This window comes from Chlamydotis macqueenii, chromosome 5, assembly GCF_036417535.1.
Source record: "Chlamydotis macqueenii isolate bChlMac1 chromosome 5, bChlMac1.mat, whole genome shotgun sequence".
In the NCBI taxonomy this organism is placed as follows: Eukaryota; Metazoa; Chordata; class Aves; order Otidiformes; family Otididae; genus Chlamydotis; species Chlamydotis macqueenii.
In genome coordinates, this window is record NC_141560.1 from 24267173 (window position 1) to 24287045 (window position 19873).

At 41.5% G+C, this 19873-nt stretch overlaps 1 protein-coding gene across 1 annotated transcript in view; it reads right to left on the reverse strand.

The window, feature by feature from the left end:
* The window catches only part of NRXN3 (neurexin 3), a 1051320-nt gene that overhangs the window by 763545 nt on the left and 267902 nt on the right, over positions 1 to 19873 (reverse strand). Inside the window, exons 6-7 of the mRNA XM_086748180.1 lie at positions 11208 to 11509; positions 4978 to 5139 (exon numbers count right to left, since the gene is read on the reverse strand). Coding sequence (XP_086604306.1) covers positions 4978 to 5139; positions 11208 to 11509 — 464 coding nt within the window. The remainder of the gene's footprint in view (positions 1 to 4977; positions 5140 to 11207; positions 11510 to 19873) is intronic.

The window sequence follows — 19873 nt, forward strand, 5'->3', positions numbered from 1 at the left end:
TAAAGTGTTTTGCTGCTTCTCTCTTGCCAGTTAAGTGCATCACTCTCACTCCTTCCATGACACTAGGGGAAACCTTCAACAAATGCAAAGGAGTTGGAATAGACAATCCTGCTTAACAGCTTCAAGAGATCAGCACAGGACTTGGCAGGATGTTCTTCACCATTACAAACAACAGTGCAATCCACCCGAGATGTGCTGTGTCTCTGCAGCTAGGAGACAGCTAGGACTTCAGCACAAAAAAAAAAAAAAAAAAAAAAAAAAAAAAGAGCCTTGCTTTTTCAGAAAGCTTAAACTGAAAGGGATAATATTTCTGTGACAGTCTATCCAACCCCTTTTTCCAACATTCTTAGCTCAGAATATTTTTTCTTAAAAGCTCAAGCTACTCCGGTACTGGCTGATGAGAGACTAAGCATCCTTCTTGGCCACAGAGAAAAATTTTAAAACATAACCTACAGGGATATATTTATGAAATACACTGCCATGCAATGCTGAGAGCCAAGTAAAGTTCCCTGTAGCCGGTTCCAGAACCAGAAACATTACAGGCACACAAGCACTGCACTAACCCAGTTCTGCCTCTTCAAGGATCAAAGCTGTCTGCCCCAGGGTGTCATGCTGATCCCCCACAGGCATTCTAGCTTTCTTGAGCCAGCTCAGGTTTCTTTCATACCACGCTGCATTGCATTCCACAGACATATTCCGGCATTTCAGAACTAAACATAAAGAAAACAAACCCACCCCCCAAAAAAAAAAAAAAAAAAAAAAAAAAAAAAAAAAAAAAAGTCCCCTAATTCTGGGTGGATCTCAGGTTGATCCTGCTACCTTTGCCATCAGTGTTTTCATCCCTAGCAAAGGAAAGAAGAGAAAATCAACCCTGGGAGGAATTTCACGAGGCAAACTATTTTCTGCTCAACTCATCCAAAGCTCCACTGAATGAAAGTACTGCCTGCTTTCATGTCTGAGAATAACCCACTACACATACAATGAGAACCCTCCTCAGCCTATATAGGCTATCTATTCTGGTCAGACCCTGTTCCATGCAGCTGTCGGTGTTATGGCTGCATTTCTGGACTTTGTCAGGATTCTGACAGTAGTCTAGCACCGTCCTTTCTCCATTAATCACAGCTCCCTGTCACCTCCATTTGCCAAAACCAGAACTGAGAAAAAGCACAATGCACAGCTTCCTTACACTTCCTAGTGATACCTGCAGTAACTCATCCTCCAATCTAAGGCAGCTGGAGGAATGATAGACTGGACACACAAAGTTCTAATTAGTAACAAATCTTTCATTTGTAAATACTATATTTTCTCCATTTATCCCATTTTCAGGTGTCTCCCCCTGACAACCCTGCACTACACTTTTTGTTTGGTGAATCGTGTATACTGAATTAATCCTCAGAGGCCAGGCAACGTACATTCTGGGCACATTTTCACAGCAGCTGAAAGCATTACTAGGCCACTACTAAGAGCAGGTTGCTATTAAGCAGGCTGTAGCTCAAATCAAGTCAGTATCAGCCTGCCTTTAAGTCTAGGGAGCTGCTCATACACATCTTCTGTCACTACCTCGTCAAGATTATAAAGCACATTCTATCTGTTTTCTTCCTCTTCCTCTCATTCTTAAGTGGTTGCTTGGGTTTTTCTTCCCACAGAGCATTATCAGCCTGGGACGGCTATGTAAGCAGCTCTTAGCACATTGTGCAAGCTAACAGAATACAAATGATTATATAAATAATAAAGCTGCTAAAGATTTTCTTGTCACTGCTTTCTCTGCTCCATTGGCTTGACTTAAAGCACACATAAAAATGGCCTCTGCTAAGTGTTATGTTCATAGCATCCATAAATAAAATTAAGATCCTGATTTAAAGAGACACTACAAAGCTGTACCTCCTCTTGATTTCAATCAAACTGGATACTCAGTGCCTATGAAAATCAGTCCCAAGGCTCTATAGATGAAAACAGAAAGATTTGATATCTGTATGACAGTTTGTATTCAGCAGGGCAGTTTCATTTCCCATGTAAGATACTCACATGCTCTTTTCCAGCACACATGCATCCCTTTAACTAATCCAGAGGTCAGGCAGGAGAGCAGCTCCAGACTCTGACAGCCATCGCTCGCATCAAAGGACTGGCAACATAACATACAACCCCTGACACCAGAATTGAGCATCTATAGGATGGTAACTTGTCAGGCAGTTACAGCTGCAGAACAACATCTAGCTCAGCATTGCTGTTTCCATGACTCCTGTATGAAAACTCAGCTCTACCTTCCCTCTGATATTAAATGTTCATACAAAGAGGGTATTACGAAAAACCTCCTGGCTACAAATAAAATAAGACCCACCAAACCACACCGTGTGAAAAACGCTATTAGTACAGAATCACAACATTAGGGAGAAAACTCTTGCAAGAAACTCTGATTCTAGACTATCTAGGAAGCTGACTAACAGAAAACTTAAGGTTGTTTTTCAGTAAGTTTTCTATAACACATTTTGGGGATGTCAATATCTATCACCATTAATGACAGTCATCACAAATTCTATTAGAAGAGTTAGGAAAAAAGACAAAAGCTGACCGCAGACTGTAACACCTGAACAACAACTGCATCAAGTTTGAGATTTGGAGTGAAGCTTCTTTTTTTTTTTTTTTAATTAATTAATTTTATTTCCAAGGAACACTAGTCTATTATTCTGGTGCCTGCTGCTAACCAGGCAGTCGAATCTCTGTTATCCACATGTGGATTTTCTCAAAGTTATGGATTAACTATGTGACGGAAGAAGCCAGCCAGCAGGAGACAACACGGTTGTGGAAGCCAGACAGCTGTTCCTGACCAATGCAGCAGCGCTCCGCTACATGGGCTTGCCAACATAGTATGCTTCAATTCCACACGCTGCCACATTCGTCTCACCCAAGTTATACATATATTTTATGCTACTCTCAGCTTTAATTTTTCCAGTTTATTCTGCCTCTGCATCTTTGTGGTAAATTGACAGCTGCCTATATTCCCAAGTGAAACCCAGAACCTTAAAAAATATCCTAAATATGCTTCTGATTATGATTTTCCACCCAAAAAACGCTGCTTAGTCATCAAAAGTCATTTATATTTTTTAAATGGTTATTACCTCAGTACCTAGAAGATTGTAATCATAGAATCATAGAATGGTTAGGGTTGGAAGGGACCTTCAAAGGTCATCTAGTCCAACCCCCCTGCAAGGAGCAGGGACATCCCTGACTAGGTCAGGTTGCTCAGAGCCTCATCCAGCCTGGCCTTGAACGTTTCCAGGGATGGGGCCTCCACCACCTTTCTGGGCAACCTGTTCCAGTGTTCTATAACTCGCATCGTAAAAAATTTTTTCCTAATTTCTAATCTAAATCTACCCCCCTCTATTTTAAAACCATTACCTCTCATCCTATTGCAACAGGTCCTACTAAACAGCCTCTCCCCATCTTTCTTGTAGGCCCCCTTGAGGTACTGGAAGACCGCTATCAGGTCTCCCCGGAGCCTCCTCTTCTCCAGGCTGAACAGCCCCAACTCTCTCAGCCTGTCCTCATAAGAGAGGTGCTCCAGCCCTTTTATCAACTTCATGGCCCTCCTCTGGACCCTCTCCAACTGGTCCATGTCCTTCTTGTGTTGGGGGCTCCAGAACTGGACACAGTACTCCAGGTGGGGTCTCACCAGGGCAGAGTAGAGGGGGAGAATCACCTCCCTCGACCTGCTGGCCATGCTCCTCTTGATGCAGCCCAGGATGCGGTTGGCCTTCTGGGCCACAAGGGCGCATTGCCTGCTCATGTTAAGCTTCTCATCCACCAGCACTCCCAAGTCCTTCTCCTCAGGGCTGCTCTCAGTCCATTCCCCGCCCAGCCTGTATTTGTGTCTGGGATTGCCATGACCCAGGTGCAGGACCTTGCACTTGGCCTGGTTGAATTTCATGAGGTTGGCACGGGCCCACCTCTCTAGCCTGTCACGGTCCCTCTGGATGGCATCCCTCCCTTCCAGCGTGTCGACGGCACCACACAACTTGGTGTCGTCGGCGAACTTGCTGAGGGTGCACTCTATCCCACTGTCCATGTCGCCGACAAAGATGTTGAACAGGGCCGGGCCCAGCACGGACCCCTGAGGGACGCCACTCGTGACTGGTCTCCACCTGGACATCGAGCCATTGACCACCACTCTCTGAGTGCGGCCATCCAGCCAACTCCTTATCCACCGAGTGGTCCGTCCATCAAACCCATGTCTCTCTAGTTTAGAGAGAAGGATGTCATGCGGGACAGTGTCAAAAGCTTTGCACAAGTCCAGGTAGATGATGTCAGTTGCTCGTCCCTTGTCCACCGATGCCGTCACCCCGTCATAGAAGGCCACCAAATTGCTCAGGCACGATCTGCCCTTGGTGAAGCCATGTTGGCTGTCACCAACCACCTCCTTGCTCTCCATGTGCCTTAGCATGGTTTCCAGGAGAATCTGCTCCATGACCTTGCCAGGCACAGAGGTGAGGCTGACCGGCCTGTAGTTACCTGGGTCTTCCTTATTCCCCTTTTTAAAAATGGGGGTTATGTTCCCTCTCTTCCAGTCATCAGGGACCTCACCAGACCGCCACGACTTCTCAAATACGATAGCCAGTGGCTTGGCAACTTCATCCGCCAGTTCCCTCAGGACCCGCGGATGGATCTCATCAGGTCCCATGGACTTGTGCACCTTCAGATTCCTCTAAATGGCTAACGGCACACAGAAGGCACCTCTCCCATTACCATAGGTCTGTTTTCCGTAACCCAAGCACTGAAGTCTGATTCTAACTATAAGGTCATGAGTTTTCCAGCTGATTCCTTCTGTCTGTCTGAATGAGAAGTTTACCCTTACAGAGCTGTTGCAGCATCAGTGTAAAATTCAGCATCAGGAAAAGACATTGAGTGTGTAATGAAAGGCAGGAAAGAGCAATAACTAAGAAACCAAAAGCACAGAGACAATAATCAATTTGAAATAGTTACCTCTTTGAGGCAGCCCATGAAGTTGTTGCTTACTGGAGAGCCAGGTAAATCAGCAGTACTGGGGCTCCCTCCCACGTAGAAAAAGTCATCCGAGCCCAGCATGGTGTAGTCCTCTTGTGTGTAGCCCGTGGTGGTAAGGATGCCATCCACAGAGATTGTCACCTGTTCAAGGGACACAACGGACAAAGAAAATCCCAGCAATGACCTTACAATCCTGAACAGAACAAAGTTACCTTCCCTATATTTTTATGTCAGTTTTAGTAAGGATTTTGTTGAGATTTGAAATGTATTTTTTTTTTTTTGTTCAGCCACGCTCCATTTTCTGGTCTGCTTCACCCACAATGGAAATGCTCCAGCATCTGCTTCTCCCCTTTCTGGTCTATCAGCACTGTCAGGCTGACCCAGCAGTCTACACATTGAGATGCTTTCCATCTACTCAGGCCAGAAAATGGAACTGTCCTTGAAAGAGATTTCTCATAGCAGCTGATTTTATAATTAATTAGTATTTATTTTAATGATTACAGTTAGTTATGGTTGTTAGTAAAAAAAAAAAAAAAAAACACTAATGAAGACGAGGTTGGTATTTTTTATTTTTTATGTTTCTTTTGCTCACGGCACACTGACAATCATGCATTCAGGGAGGTGGGGTGGGGAATCTCACTTTCAATACATTATGGATGTGCATGCCATGTACCTAGAAAACACACACCCACCACCCACAAAAAAAAAAAAAAAAAAAAATAGAAACTAACTCATAACCAAAATATAAATCGTATGGAAAAGAAAATAAATTAAAATAAATCAACCACACACCAACAAGTATGAGAGAAGCAGAGATGAAAAAGAAAGAAAACACAAAGCGTGCACACACTGCACTTTGACATGTCATGCCAATATATCTGGAGCCCAGAAAGATGACAGGAAAAAAGAAAGCGGAGAGAGAGAGAACGAGAGAGAGAGAGAAAAAAATATTTCACACTTGCATGCAATCAAAAATAAAAATACCAAACAAACCCCATAATAATGAAAAAACTCAAAACCAAATAGAAACGTCCCCAAAAACTTCTAACCCCAAACACATGGAAAGTGAAGGGGGATGGAAGGAGAGGGAGGGCGAGGAGCAAGTGAATTTGATGTGTTTTGCTTCAATGTTGTTAGTGGTTTAGAGGAAAGATGGAGGAAAATAGATCGAGGCCAGGAGGACATGGGCGAGTCACCAGACGTGGACATGCCATGCAGAGTGTGTACTGAAACAAACAACCGGCTGAGCTCCTGTTGGCCACGGCAGGTAGAGGTCAGAGAGAAAGTGAGAGAGAGAGGAAGAAGGAGGAGGAGGAGAGAAAGAGGAAGGAGGGAAGTGGGGGAAAATCAGGAGAAAGAGGACAACTCTGGCCAGTTTGCCTGTAATAGCCGTTGCCACAACAAAAGAATGAGAGAAAAAGAGAGCCTTCACCACCATGGACTAGAGGCCCTGCAATGGTTCTGATCTAGAAACCTTCTGAGTAAAAACAAAAACCAAGAGGGGAGAAAAAAGCAAAATGAAAACCAAAGCAAAAGAGAGAAAGCTAAACTCAAAAGCAAAGGGAAAAAAATCCAACAATTTATCACTGGAGTGGAAAAGAATAACAAAAGAGGGAGGTGAAGAAACCAATGAAAGAAATGTCTGAACCCCATTTCCAGAAGTTGTGTTAGTTGCTTTTGTAGCTTATTTTTCCATTAAAAAGAAGGGAAAAAAATATTTCAAAAAGTAAAAATGTGTTTCCAATGAAATTAAATTAAAGGAAGAATTATAAAGGAGGGGGGGAAAAAGAGAGGGTTAGGGGGAGGAAAAGGCAGGTAACACACGGCAAACCCAAAAAAAGAGACAATAAGAATGATATCTACCAGACAATGTAGTTTGTTTACCATAGCGTGTCCAATGCCTGAGTGCTTTGCGGAAAAGGGGGAAGAAAGGAAATTAAAAAATCGTGAACAGAACGATTGTTAATTAAAATAACTAAAAGCAAAGATGAGTCGTTAGGGTGTTAGTACATTAGTTGGTTAGTAAAAATGACACATTGCATGAATGGTCTAGTGTTAGTCTTTCAAAAAAAGGCGTGGGGCACCTGAGACACACAAAGTGAGAAAGAGGACAATATGACCAGGACTCTATGGGGAACCATGTCATCTAGACTGTAAAGGTGGCTGCTGCCTAGTCTTCCCACCCTGGTAGCATTCATTAACGTCAACCCTTATATACATTATCCAGGACTGAAGCAAAGTTAAAACAGTGCAATACTTACTCTTCAAGTGCCCACCAAGGTGCTTCGCCCAAACAAGACCCTTACCCTCAAAGATGTACACGCACAGTACACAATTTGCCAAACCCAACTATGATTCCCTTCCGCCCACCATCATCTCTACATTCTTGCTCCTTTTTCAAGCCTCTCTACCCTCAAGCGTTGCAGAGTATCACAAGCAGGACAGTATTTCCTTTGGCTGCAGGATACAGATGAAGTTGAGTCCAAGACTCTGAGTCTTCCTTCCAAGTTTCCCAATTTGCAGGTTTCTTTACAGCAGGTGAGTTTGTGACTTTCAGAAGTGCACAAAAATGCCTGTGCTTGGCTGCCTGTAGCCCACTTATGTCATCCGAGAGTACAGGAGTTGAACCTCTCCTACTGTAGGGAGAAATGTGTGGAGGAATTGTCTAGGAAAAATTGTGTTGCTTGCATCAAGGTAGAAGACAGAAGATTGACAAGATTTAGTGTCTCTCCTGTTACGCGGCATCTGTATTACAGAGGAGCTAGGAGAATTCACCAGTTAGTTCTCACCAGTTGGGTTTAGCAGAGGTTTGGAGATGTTTTGTTAATCCCTCCCAAGGCATGCACATGCCAACTGTTTGAACCTACACATTGTTTCTTGTTTGCTTCCTAGCAGCTGGGGAACTCAAGATCTTTATAGCAGATTGTGCATGGTGACTAGCTTCAGTGTTAATAGGGAAGTACAGCTCGTGGAGGCTGCAATTCCTTGTTCCAGTGTGAGTGAAGTTGGCAAGAACTATGCTAAATTACACAAATAAGATCTATGCTGCCTCAAATCTGCTTGCGAATTTCAGAATTGTGCATTGACTAAGGAAATAAGTTTGTGAAAACTTTGTGGCATTGAACATGATGTCCCAGCTCTATGGGAATAAAATAATATTTATTTTCCCACTATTTATATTATTTGTCTATGGGAATGACATAATAATATTCTGTACTTGGGTATAAAGAATGCAAACTCCTCTGAATTCTTCACCAAGGAAGCCTCACTCTCAGTGATATGTTAGTAAATCTATTTTTACAAACGAGGAAGTTGGCACAGAGGGGAAAAGCATGCTGAAAATGAGACGGAGTCTCAGCAGCAGACCTGAAGACAGACGTGGGATGTCTGACCTTCAGTCTCTTTCATGCCTCCTCCTTCTCCTCCCACCAGACTACACAGCCCCAAACACGCTCTGAAAGCTCTGGTAAAATACAGCCACAACCCTATTTCTAGTAAAGGTTTCTCGGAAGGCAGAAAGGGGATTTAGTTTTAACTGAAATAATAGGATAAATAAACAAGGAGATTTGCTTCGACATTAGCAATCACAACTCAAGGGAATCTGCAAGTTCACTTTGTCTCTAAGGAGATTAACTGCTGTGATAGTCATTTGATCTTAAAAAAAGCAGCACTTAGCCCTCTTCTAGCTTAGCTACAAACCATTTCACAATTCAAAAAAGTACTGGGCAAAAGCCCAGCTATTTAAAGTTCTGCTCTAATTCTAGAAACAGCCAAAAAATTATGCAAATCCTCCTCCCCCTTCTCCCACCCCAAAAAGAGCAGAGGAAAAGACCACATGGCATCCTGAAGCTCCTGATAGCCCATTTACCTGAAATTGGTTTAGCTTTCTATCATATTCTTGGAATTCCTGAAAGTTTATTTAAAAGAAAAAAAAAAGTTCATTTTAACAAGAAATGTATTTATCTCCAGTGCAATGTTTTCAACCAATTGCAAGGGGGCTACTGATTTCCTTATAAAGCCTCAATATCCAACAGCAATGCTTTTTTGGTGAAGTTTTTGGTTTTTTCTTTTTTTTTTTTGAGGATTTTTTTTTCTGAGGAAACATGGGCACAGTTGGAAACAAGACTTCCAAGGGACTTATATTATGCTGCAAGTTTACAGGTTAATTTAAGTTAATTTAACTTTATCAGAAGTTAAAATTAAAACATCCAGGAAAAGATTACTCAAAAAAATTCCAGCCTTACTGATATTTATTGGTTAAACTCCATTCTGTCATGCCTATTTATAGAATTGGACCTCAAACCACCTCTGCTACTTATTTTTAAACTGATTTTAAGACTGGCCTTTCTTTGGACAGAGCACAGTCATCTTCTTAAAACATCCTCTTTCTTGCCCAGTCAAGTTGGACCCTTTAAGAATTCAGGATCACATGAAAGCATCCAACTGAAATGACCAGTAAGCTATACTGAGATATATATACTGAGAAATTCAGAGACCAGAGACTATCTAAAAATAAAAAAAAAAAAAAACATAAAATAAAGCTGTATGTTCTGACCCTTCCAGGCTGACAAACCTCAACCAGTTGGTGCATCTCCCTCTACTGGACTGACTGGAACATTTGAATGAAATAGGATCGATACACATGCACTGTATAAAAAATTAAACTTTCATCTGCATATAAACTAGTGAAAGCAGACTCATGCTGCCATAAGTAAGAACATGCAGCCTCACAAAAGTTTGATGACAGATTTGTCATCAAAGACCCAGACATCGTGAGGATGTAGAAATGCAGGAATTCACATGGGAAAGACAAGTATCTTCAGCCCCAAACTCAAATATTTAAAAGAAATATGTGAAATCCCTGTAACAGATAAATTATCCACTGAAATCTACTAGTAGAGACTGTTTCTGATCCCTGGCACAGATACCTTTTATTTTAGCTCCTGTAAAATGTTACCACAACAGCTTTTTTCTCAGCAAATGACATTGTCTAAACCAAAACAAAACTATTAAGGGTTGTGTTGATATTTACATTAATGAGTAAATAAACAGATAATATTGTTTTCACAAATTTATTTTTAAAATCTTAGTTGACAAGCTATTTCTGCTGCTTCTACCTACGAGCAAGACATCAAATAGCTCCTATTCAGTGTAAATCTCATTTATGATGCAGTGGATGGGCCTTAGTGACTTGATATATTCACCAGCCTTCAGAGCAAGATTGTTTAATTTTATCTTATCTATTTATATCTGAATTTATATTTCACAAGGAAGGCACATCAGGATTTTAAGACTAACCTACTACCAAATACATCACCTGATAGAGTTGTCTGCTTAGAAAAGCAGCATGCAGATGTGCAAAACTACAGTGGCAAAATCAGAAAAACTTTTCCAAAGTGGAATTGTAGAATGCTGGATTGATCTGGGTTTGCTTGGTTTTTTTGATCCTTCCACTTTTCCAGTCCTCACAGCCAACAGAAGAGTCTCATAGGCAGAGACATAAGAAATAAAGTAGAATCTTATTATAGAAAGAAGGCAGAGGGGGGTAAATAAAAAAAAAGAAGAAAAGAAGAAAAGAGAATCAAGAAGACTCAGAAAGACTCCAGCCAATTAATTCCAAGGATATAAAGTTAAAATTACACATGTACCCTCCAGCCTGCATACCTGCATACTCACGTGCACACACAAAAAAAAAGAAAAGAAAGTAACGGAAAAACAAAAGACTTCCAGAATTAGAATTATGACAGCATGGGAATGGTTAAACCAATTAACAAAACTGAAAGAAAAAGGAGAAAGGTGTAGAGTGTTGGCTGTTGGAAAAAGACTCTGTTCCCACAGTAATTAAATGCAACAAGAATATTACTGATAAGATTGAATCATAATTAAGGAAATAATAAAATAAAAAAGGGAGAACAAAAAAAAAGGAAAAGGGAGATGAAAGTAAAGTTACATCACAAGTTTTTAAAATTAAATCAAACTAGAAAAAAACCAGAAAATTAATAAAGTGGAAATGAAGATATCACAAGAGTGATAAACTCTGATCAACTAATGTTTTTTCACTGTCCTTTAGATATCGAGATACAGAAAAAGGTGGAGAAAATCTAGCAATTCCACTGAGCATCCCCATTTCTCCATTACTCTCTCCCATCTGCCCATCCTAATCAAATAGAACAAAACCTCCCCCAGCATTTTCTCCCCTTCACCATTACCTGCCGCAGGTTGCGTGTCACCTTAACGTCATGCCATGCGTTGTCATTGAACTTGCCATTGACTGGCTCCACAATGGCCTCAAAGGCCCCAGACCCCAGGTTAATGACCAACGAGACCGCACCATCTTTCAGGGCCAGGTTGACGTAATCAGCTGACTTGCCAGTGTGCAGAATGAGCCCGTTGCGTTGCCATGTCTTGAAGGAAAGAGTGATCTCATCGCTGCTGCTCTGGATGGGGTTTTGCGAGAGGTCATAGCAAAGGTATTCGGAACCACGGAAAGTGGCCATGTTCTCATCTCGCGCTGGAAAAAAAAGGAAACAGAAGAACTATTCAGCAGCCATTCAAGAAGAGATTTAAGATCATCATGAAATTTCTGAGCAATCCCACAGCACTGTTAATGTTCCATACAACTATATATCATGGCACGCTAATCACTGTACAGCTCCTTTTGTAGTAGGGCTATCAAGAGAATTAACAGCAGGGTCCACGGTACCAAAGAAATTCAGCGCTGTGTTTTCAGTTTCACTGCAGCACTGTCACCATAGGGACCGTTCAAAAGTACGCAGTGGAGCCTAGAAAAAAATACATTTAAAGACACTGCTATAAGACTCTTCACATCCTTTTTTGGAGAAGGATGGAAAACTCCACTATTCACAACACAATCATTATGTATACATTGTTCCAAAAGACACCAACATTTTCCAAAGATTAGTATTTAGACTCATTGCTCGTGTCTTCTGAACTTGTCTTAACCTATCTGCCAGGCAATCTGAGAGAGAGACCAGGATATAATACTGACAGAGCTGCTCCTTTCTTTCAACTGAATGAGAGACCAAGCAAACCAGAGAGCCACGTGAAGTGTCCTACAGTTTCCTTCTCTGAGCACATGAGGGAAGTGCACATGAAACATTTTGTCTGTAGCCGTAAGTAATGATGTTGCTGCTAAACACATCTCAGGACATTGACTGTTTGATGACCTTATCCAGAAAACCTCTACTAGACAAGCATATCCTTTTCACATAGCAAAAATAAACATGTGGGTAGTATTCAGAGCACGTGACATGAAATATTTAATCATTAACAAAACAAAAAAAAAACAACTCTCTTTCACGTACAGTAGGGAAAACCACTGAGATAATTTCTTAGCAACTGGAGGCAGCATTTGTATACCATAAAAATCCTTCACGTGAGCTGGCAGTCTGCTTCCCAGAACCTGGGCTTCCACAGTCACTCAGGGCAGCTCCGCTGCTGTATTGTGCTCACGCGACTCGAACCAGCTGCATGCCTCAGTTTTGCCCAGTGGAAGAAATACAGGACAGAGATAAAGTTTGCAGGACAGCTGCCCGTAGCCCATTCCTACCAGTGCAATCTAGGGGAAAATGATACTTACAATAGAGTCTATACATATCCCCCCACTCCATACTGCGGCAGCTTTCTGACTCCCAGCTGTGAAAGTGAGCTTAAGCATGAATAACTAGATGGTACAAGCAGTCAAGCTATCATTGCTCACAATCCGCTACATAAGGCAAGTGCTGGTGCTATTGCCATTGACATTAATAGCATTTTTCTGCTTCATTTTGTCTCATTTAGCAATCCTAATACAGATTAGCCAGAATTTGTTAGTACAAGACTGAAGGGAAAATACTTGTTGTCATAGCTGTTCTTGAAAAATAACTGCATGGTGAAATCCGTGCCCTTGCAGCATGAAACAGCAGCGACAAAACAGCAGAGTGTTGCAACGTGAACACATATCATCTTCAAGTGATAGGTCTGCTTTAAGCAGAGACTTTTGCAGTCTCGACTAAGGGTATCACAAAATGAACTCATTAAAAAATCTGGGCACTTAGAAGGCAGCACTAATGCATGTTCATGCTTATGTAAGCCTACTGCATGGCTATACACCCCTGCGAGCAAACAGTAAGACAAATTACTCTATGCAACAGTACGGATTGGGGGCCAACTGACTCAAAAGCAGCTCTACAGAAAAAGACCTGGAGGTCCCAGTGGACAAGGTGAGCACGAGGCAGCAGTGCCTGCCCTTTCAGCCACATCCTGGACTGTATTGGCAGAAACGCAGCAAGAAGGCTAAGGGAAGTTTTTGTTTCCCTAATGGACACTTGTGAGATCATACCTGGAGTACTCCATCTGGTATTGAGCTCCTGCCTACAAAAATGGCCTAAACATACTGGAGCAAGCCCAGCAGAGAGGTACTCAAGGTCCTGGAGCAGGTGATGGGTCTGGAAAGGCTGAGAGAGCTGGGTTTGTTTGGCCTGAAGTAGAGAGGGCTCAGGGGGAATCTTGTTACTCTCTGCAACTACTTAATGGGAGAGCATAGAGAAGACAGGGCCAAATTATTCTCAGAGATGTGCAGAAGAAGGATGAGAAGCAAAAGTTCCACCCTGAGGATGATCAAACACTAGGAAGAGCCTAGAGAGGCTGTAACATCTCCATCCTTAGAAATACTGAAAACTTTACTACCTGCTCTAAATGGACCTGATCTGAGCTAGTGGTTGGACTACATAGCCTCTAAAGGTCCCTTCCAATTACTTGGTTCTGTGATTCTATTCTGAATACATTTAACTGCCACGAAGGAGAGCATGTGCTTGTGTCGCTGTTCAACCAGCTTAAGCACAGAGGGCTGATATTGATTGCAGTTCTGGAAGCTGGAGCTGAGCGCCTAACAACTCTCTCCACAATGATAATTCCCCTGCTTAGTCACTCCCGATCCATTGGAAGGTAGTGTTACAATCAAGCCAGACACATGGCTCTATGCACCTGCAGGTAATTCCGATCAAATAGCCAGTGTCTGAGGGCAGGCGTCAAACACGATCGTTATGACTGAGACATTTTCCTACAGCCCTGGATGTGCAAAGCACTGAATACACATTTGACGTCTTTGGGAAGAGGGGTGCAAAGAGTTGATTGTTCACTCAGTACAAGACAGTCATAGGGCTCATTTACACTTTCTCAACCACTTAGATGAATTCTCACTGGTCTACTCCACACAAAGGAGAAGGTGAAGAGTAGATTAGAAATCTGAACAGTAATTTAAGACAACCACTGCAGACTCATCAAAACAGAGCAGAGAAAATTCAGAAAGAGATTACTTATACCACTTTAATATAAGGTGTTATCCCTCCACCTCTGTGTGCAACTATGACATCTGTTTCTTCCAGTCATCTGCTACTGACTCTTGTCATAGATAGGATTCTGGACCTGATTCATCTTTATATCCTTCCTGTTCTTGGGACAATGTCACCTATTTCTATTTCATATGTTGTTATGGGGATTTTTTCTTCCTCCTGTGGCTGTTCGGAATAGACATTCAAATTTTCAGATCACCACACACTAAGATCTCTCTAGGGTTCACTGGCCAATCCAAACTCATGCCTCTCCACCCCATGTCTCATAAGCACAAGTCCCAGGGTCAACATACACTCTAAAACTATATTCTCCAAACCACTAATTCCTGAACAGTTTACTAGTGGCCATGTGGATGACTGGTTTATCAGTCTCATTAAAGGCTTCAGTGCACAGATTAGGCTGCAGTTGCTGAAGAGTTTGACTGTGTGTTCCTCCAAGGTACAACAGAGTAGCCTGTGTCAGACCATATGAAAGGATTTTTACCAAGCACAGCCTTTCCATGCTGGCCTGCCTGTTAGGATGCTGTGACATATGCGATGGCTATGAGCATAAAGCACGCAAAAATCACCAGAGAGCCTGGAAGGGAAAAAAGGGATACAGATCCTCTCCACAATGTATGATGTAGAAGAGAAAATGCCCCAATCAGGCTGCAGGTGTCACAGTATTTCCATATGCTCTCAGGCACAGTCTGGTGACATCTGGAAGACCAGAGAGTGGTGAACCACTTGTTATTTGTTAGCTTGTGACCCTTGTGCTATACGTTTCTGAAGGCTCCACAAATTGCTCTGTGATATTTATGCCTTCTGTATTCTTTATACAGTGGTAGTGTACTAAGGAGTCTCTGCATAGCAACAAAACTAACCTAAAATAGCTAAAAACTTAAGGCCTATCTCAAAGTCACAAGGAATCCTTGATTTATGTTACATGGCACAGTAGATCAAACCTTGTTTTTGCTTGGATGTGAAACCCTATATATAAGTTATATTAACTTGAAATGATGATCCAGTTGTTCAAGTGTGACAATACAACTGCATGAAATAAAGCTTACTCACAATAGCATTTAGAATATGTTTGGAAACTCTTGATTTATACATGATGTCCAAGATTTTATCTTTAACTCAGTTAATACTAGATAGATTTTAAAAAATCAGAATCTGAAACCAAGTTACTTAGCACATGTAAGAAATCAGACCTTTCATTTCACTTGTTAATATTAATCTAAATGGATTATTTATTTTATAACACACTCACATAATTAACATCTCTGCAACAGCTGGGACTTGCAAAGATCTGAGACCACAGACTTAACCCTTGACATATTCAACGCCTCACAGAAATTACCAGAGTCAAACTCAGGATCTTCAAGACTGATCATCACATTCTCCTTTAACTGAGTCATTCCTTCACTTTAAGAAGCAGGAGAATGTTATGCTTTTCTGACTAATCACTAACAGGCACACCTAGCACATTAAGCACTTACCATCAACACCCCACTGCAAAGCCTATTTTGCAAGTCTCAGATCTATACCTGTTCAAAATTCCAAATCAGCTACCAGTACACACTGCAGACTGAAGAACAGAAACAAAAGCATGGCCAAAACTATCTGAGCCAAGTTCCTTGCTCTTTGCTAGGTTTCCCTTCAGAAACCAGACAGCCGGCTGAATCTCAGGTTCCCAGGACACGTAAGGACTGGAGATCTTTCTGTATCGTATATATGGCTATAATACCCAGTCAGGAGAGCCAGACAGTAATTTTAACTTCAGTTTTTATGTGCAAAGCTGTTGCTATGTGTTCCTGTCAAAGCTCCTTCTACAAAGGAGGACTCAGATATTCAGAATTCACAACATCACTAGGAGCTAGAGAAACCTTGGCATTTTGATTCATGTACGAGGAAACCAATGCACAGATGTTTTAATGGATTTACTCATGGCCTCCAAGAAAATCAGTAGCAGAGGAAGCATCTGAGTTCAGGAGCTCCTAGCTCCCAATCCTGGGCTCATTCCATAAGTCCTTACAGATTTGCGGAGGAAAACCAACCTCCTATTTTTTTCTCCAGTCCTGTTAGGAAGTCAGCTCAGCAAAGAGCATGGAGCAGAGGAACCTCTGAAGTTTTGGATGACACCTGAAAATAAATACTTCATGTCTGTGAAGCTGAAAACAGCCAATCCTAGAAGCACTGATTCTGCCCAAGGGCAGGAAGTTTAATATTGAACAAAAGCAGCATTTCACATCACAGTTAGGAAGTCTGGCCTCAGATAAAATGAGGAAATATTTAGGAAAATATAAAATAGAGAGTGACTTCCCTGAAGTCTACTGAAAAAAAACTTCAGGTAGTTCTTTTAAAAATAAAAATCAGCTGGCTCACTTGCTCACCTTCTGTCAAAACTCACTGCTTTACAGGTGTACTCCGAGGCAGTCTCTACCTCTGTCATTGGGGTTTGGTTTACAGCCAATACTGGAGCATGTCTTCTGTCAGTGAGAACAGCAAATTCTCTGTACTGCTTAGAATTAACAACCACCCCACTGTTTGTGGTATTTACCTTATCTGAGTGGTTTGCTGGGCTTTGCACAGAAGAGCTGGTGCTGTTTGATAACCTAGGAATGGTCTAATACTGTCAAGCATCAGGCTTCTCTGCCAAAGCAGGGTGCATTAATGATGGAGGCAGCAGAACAGTTGGGTACTCCCTTGACCTTCTCTCAAACAGAGGTCAACAAGGAAAATAGTATTTACAGGAACTTTTTTTCCCCTAGTATTTAACAGTTCTCTGTAACTTAGGAAAATCTTACAGGTATGGAACTTGCTTAAGAAAAACCTGCTTCTGAAGTTGGCCACTAACCACAGTACTGCTGTTATTAAAATAGAGGACTATCATCCACCATGGCAGTAAAAAAAAAAAAAAAAAAAAAAAAAAACAAACCACCAAAACAACCAACCAATCAACCTCACTATTAATTCAGAACACAGAAGAAAATATAACAATGGACTCAAAAGTTATTGTAGATAGATAATTAAGTTAGTGCAATAAAGATGTATGTTATAAGATACAGCTACACAGAAGGCCTAAGTGCAAGGAGGTAAAAAAGGCAGAAGTTCTCACTACAGCATTGGTCCTGCTGCTTGAATGATGAGCCTTCCTCACCTGAGGAATGCTAGTGGAATCAGTGGAGTACTACAGTAGAGCCGTACTATGCAATGGCTACGAACTTACTGCACGTGGGCAGCAGCATGACACACAAGGAAACCATCTATTTCTGATGGCAAGGCTGGCTAAGATCATGATCCTAGCAAGCACAACTGAACTCAGTGTTTCTGGGAAGAAATTTTCTGGCAGTCTTTCTGTACTGCTGAAATTAACAGGTATTCCTGCTTTGTCACTGCATAGCTGTCTTAGCACCAGCACATATATCTTTGTCTTCCCTTTGATACTAATTATTACACCATAAACAACAGACCTAAAGTTTTAAAATTATAACTGAGCCGTAGGAAACCTTTTGACTTCAGTCAAGAATAAATTCTAGACATGAATCATGTTAACTAAGGGGAAAATAGACTTCACAGCTGTTCTAGATGATGAGCCATTAGAGATCAAGGCAGTCCCTCCTCAAGGATGGGGCAGAATCCCAGTCTAGGCAAACACCTATAAACTCTGGCAGGAGATAATTCTGTTCTGGACAGAAGGGTTGTCCTGGGAGTCACCTATAATAGCTATGATCCTCAAACACATTACAGAACAATGAACAATTTATGTTCCATGAGTTGCTTTCACATGTATCTGATGTTCCCTCAGAGGTTAGAGGAGGAGAAACTGTACATCAAATGTCACAGAAAAGAAGTCAGCCAACACCTCTGAAGGACAGAAAAAGCAAACTATTTCCAACATCATCCAAAAGAGTTGTCCAGCAACTGGATGCTGAAACTCTAATGAAAGCCCTCAGAAGCAGTCAAAGCAGCTGACCCAGATTCATGTTGTTAAAACAAAGCTGGATAGTTTAGTAACAATCAGGCTGTTATTTTAAAGAGATGGTGACAGACTCTGGTAATAGCTCAATAGCAGATTACTGCATCCTCCATTAAGTTGTCCAAATCCTTTTGTTCCATTCCTCCTTTCTAGCCTGTGGGCAGGAAAAATAATACATCCAAATAGTACTGCTTTTTCTAGTCTGATCATTCTTCATACCACCTGCTTGAATCAGTGACACCACTAATCAAACCCTCTCATAAGGTCCCTACCTCACATACACACTTCTGTGCTCTCAATAGTCAAAAGCAAATATTTGTTTGAAAAGTCTCACAGAGGTTAATTATTTAGATGCATAAGAAATAGTGTGTGAAACATTCTATGCACGAAGCATCGCCAACAGTGATACTGACACACAGAGCTTTGAGAGTCATATCATATACTGCATTTATACTCCACAAACTGTAAAGTAAGAACATCTAAGTCATCCTAACGTCATAATGAGACGACTAAACTGATTGCATTGATAAAACCATATAAAGAGAATATGACTTCTAACCCCAAGGAAGTTATGGGAATAAATTTTCAGAAGAAAAATAATTTTTGCTGTTGGAAAAAAAAATTGTCTGTAAAAATGCAGAAAGAGGTTATAATGGAGAAGTTTAAGTGCTGAGATGGAGTCCCACAATAAAAAGAGTAGTTTCCCAAATGCTTACTAGCTTTAAACCATTCTGGGTAATGTTAGATTATCCAGAGATAGTGTCAGGTATTGTTTCCTCAGGCCCTTCATTCTCACTTATTGTATCTACATAATTTGTAACTCAGAAGCAGAGAAGAATCACAGTAAGAGCATCAGAAACTGTGTAGGTAAGAATCAATGGAGGGCAACATCTCTCGTCATGTTTAAGAGATGTGAAGAGCAATGTAGCCTAGGAGCCCAAATCAGTGGTGAGATGCACTTAGTCAGTGCTCTTTCAGCACTGAACTCAAATTTTGCACATAATGTAGCAGCTCTGATCTTGCCCAAAAAGCTCTTTCATCTCACCAGTAAGAGCAAAGGAAGCATTATGTTACACCAGAGAACACCAAATGCCTAGCATGAATCATGCCCTCTCCTCCATTATCTGCTGTTTTACACATTACCTTTCAAGTCTAAAGGAAAATGCTTGTTAAAAGGTCCTCAAATTTAAGCCCTGAAGAGATCAAGACTTGGCAATACAATGAACATTCCTCTTTTTTTCAAACCTGACTAATCTATTATTTTTCTGAGCTCCAAAGCAATAATGAAAACAGGAGGAAGAACTGCTTTCTCTAAAGATATTGCACAACAGGCTCACAAGCCGCAAGTTCCATCTCTGCTTGCTGCTGCCTGCATCCTTGGACAATGTTCTTTGGGCTGGCTCCAACACAGAGGATAGTCTGACCCACTGTACTGCAAACCATGCTTAAGAGGCCCAGAACCAGCCCTGCAAAATGACTAAGCTCTCCTGATGAATTTAGGCCACCGCACAGCAAAGACTGAGAACAGACATGACAATGCCTGAACCTTTAACTCAAAGAA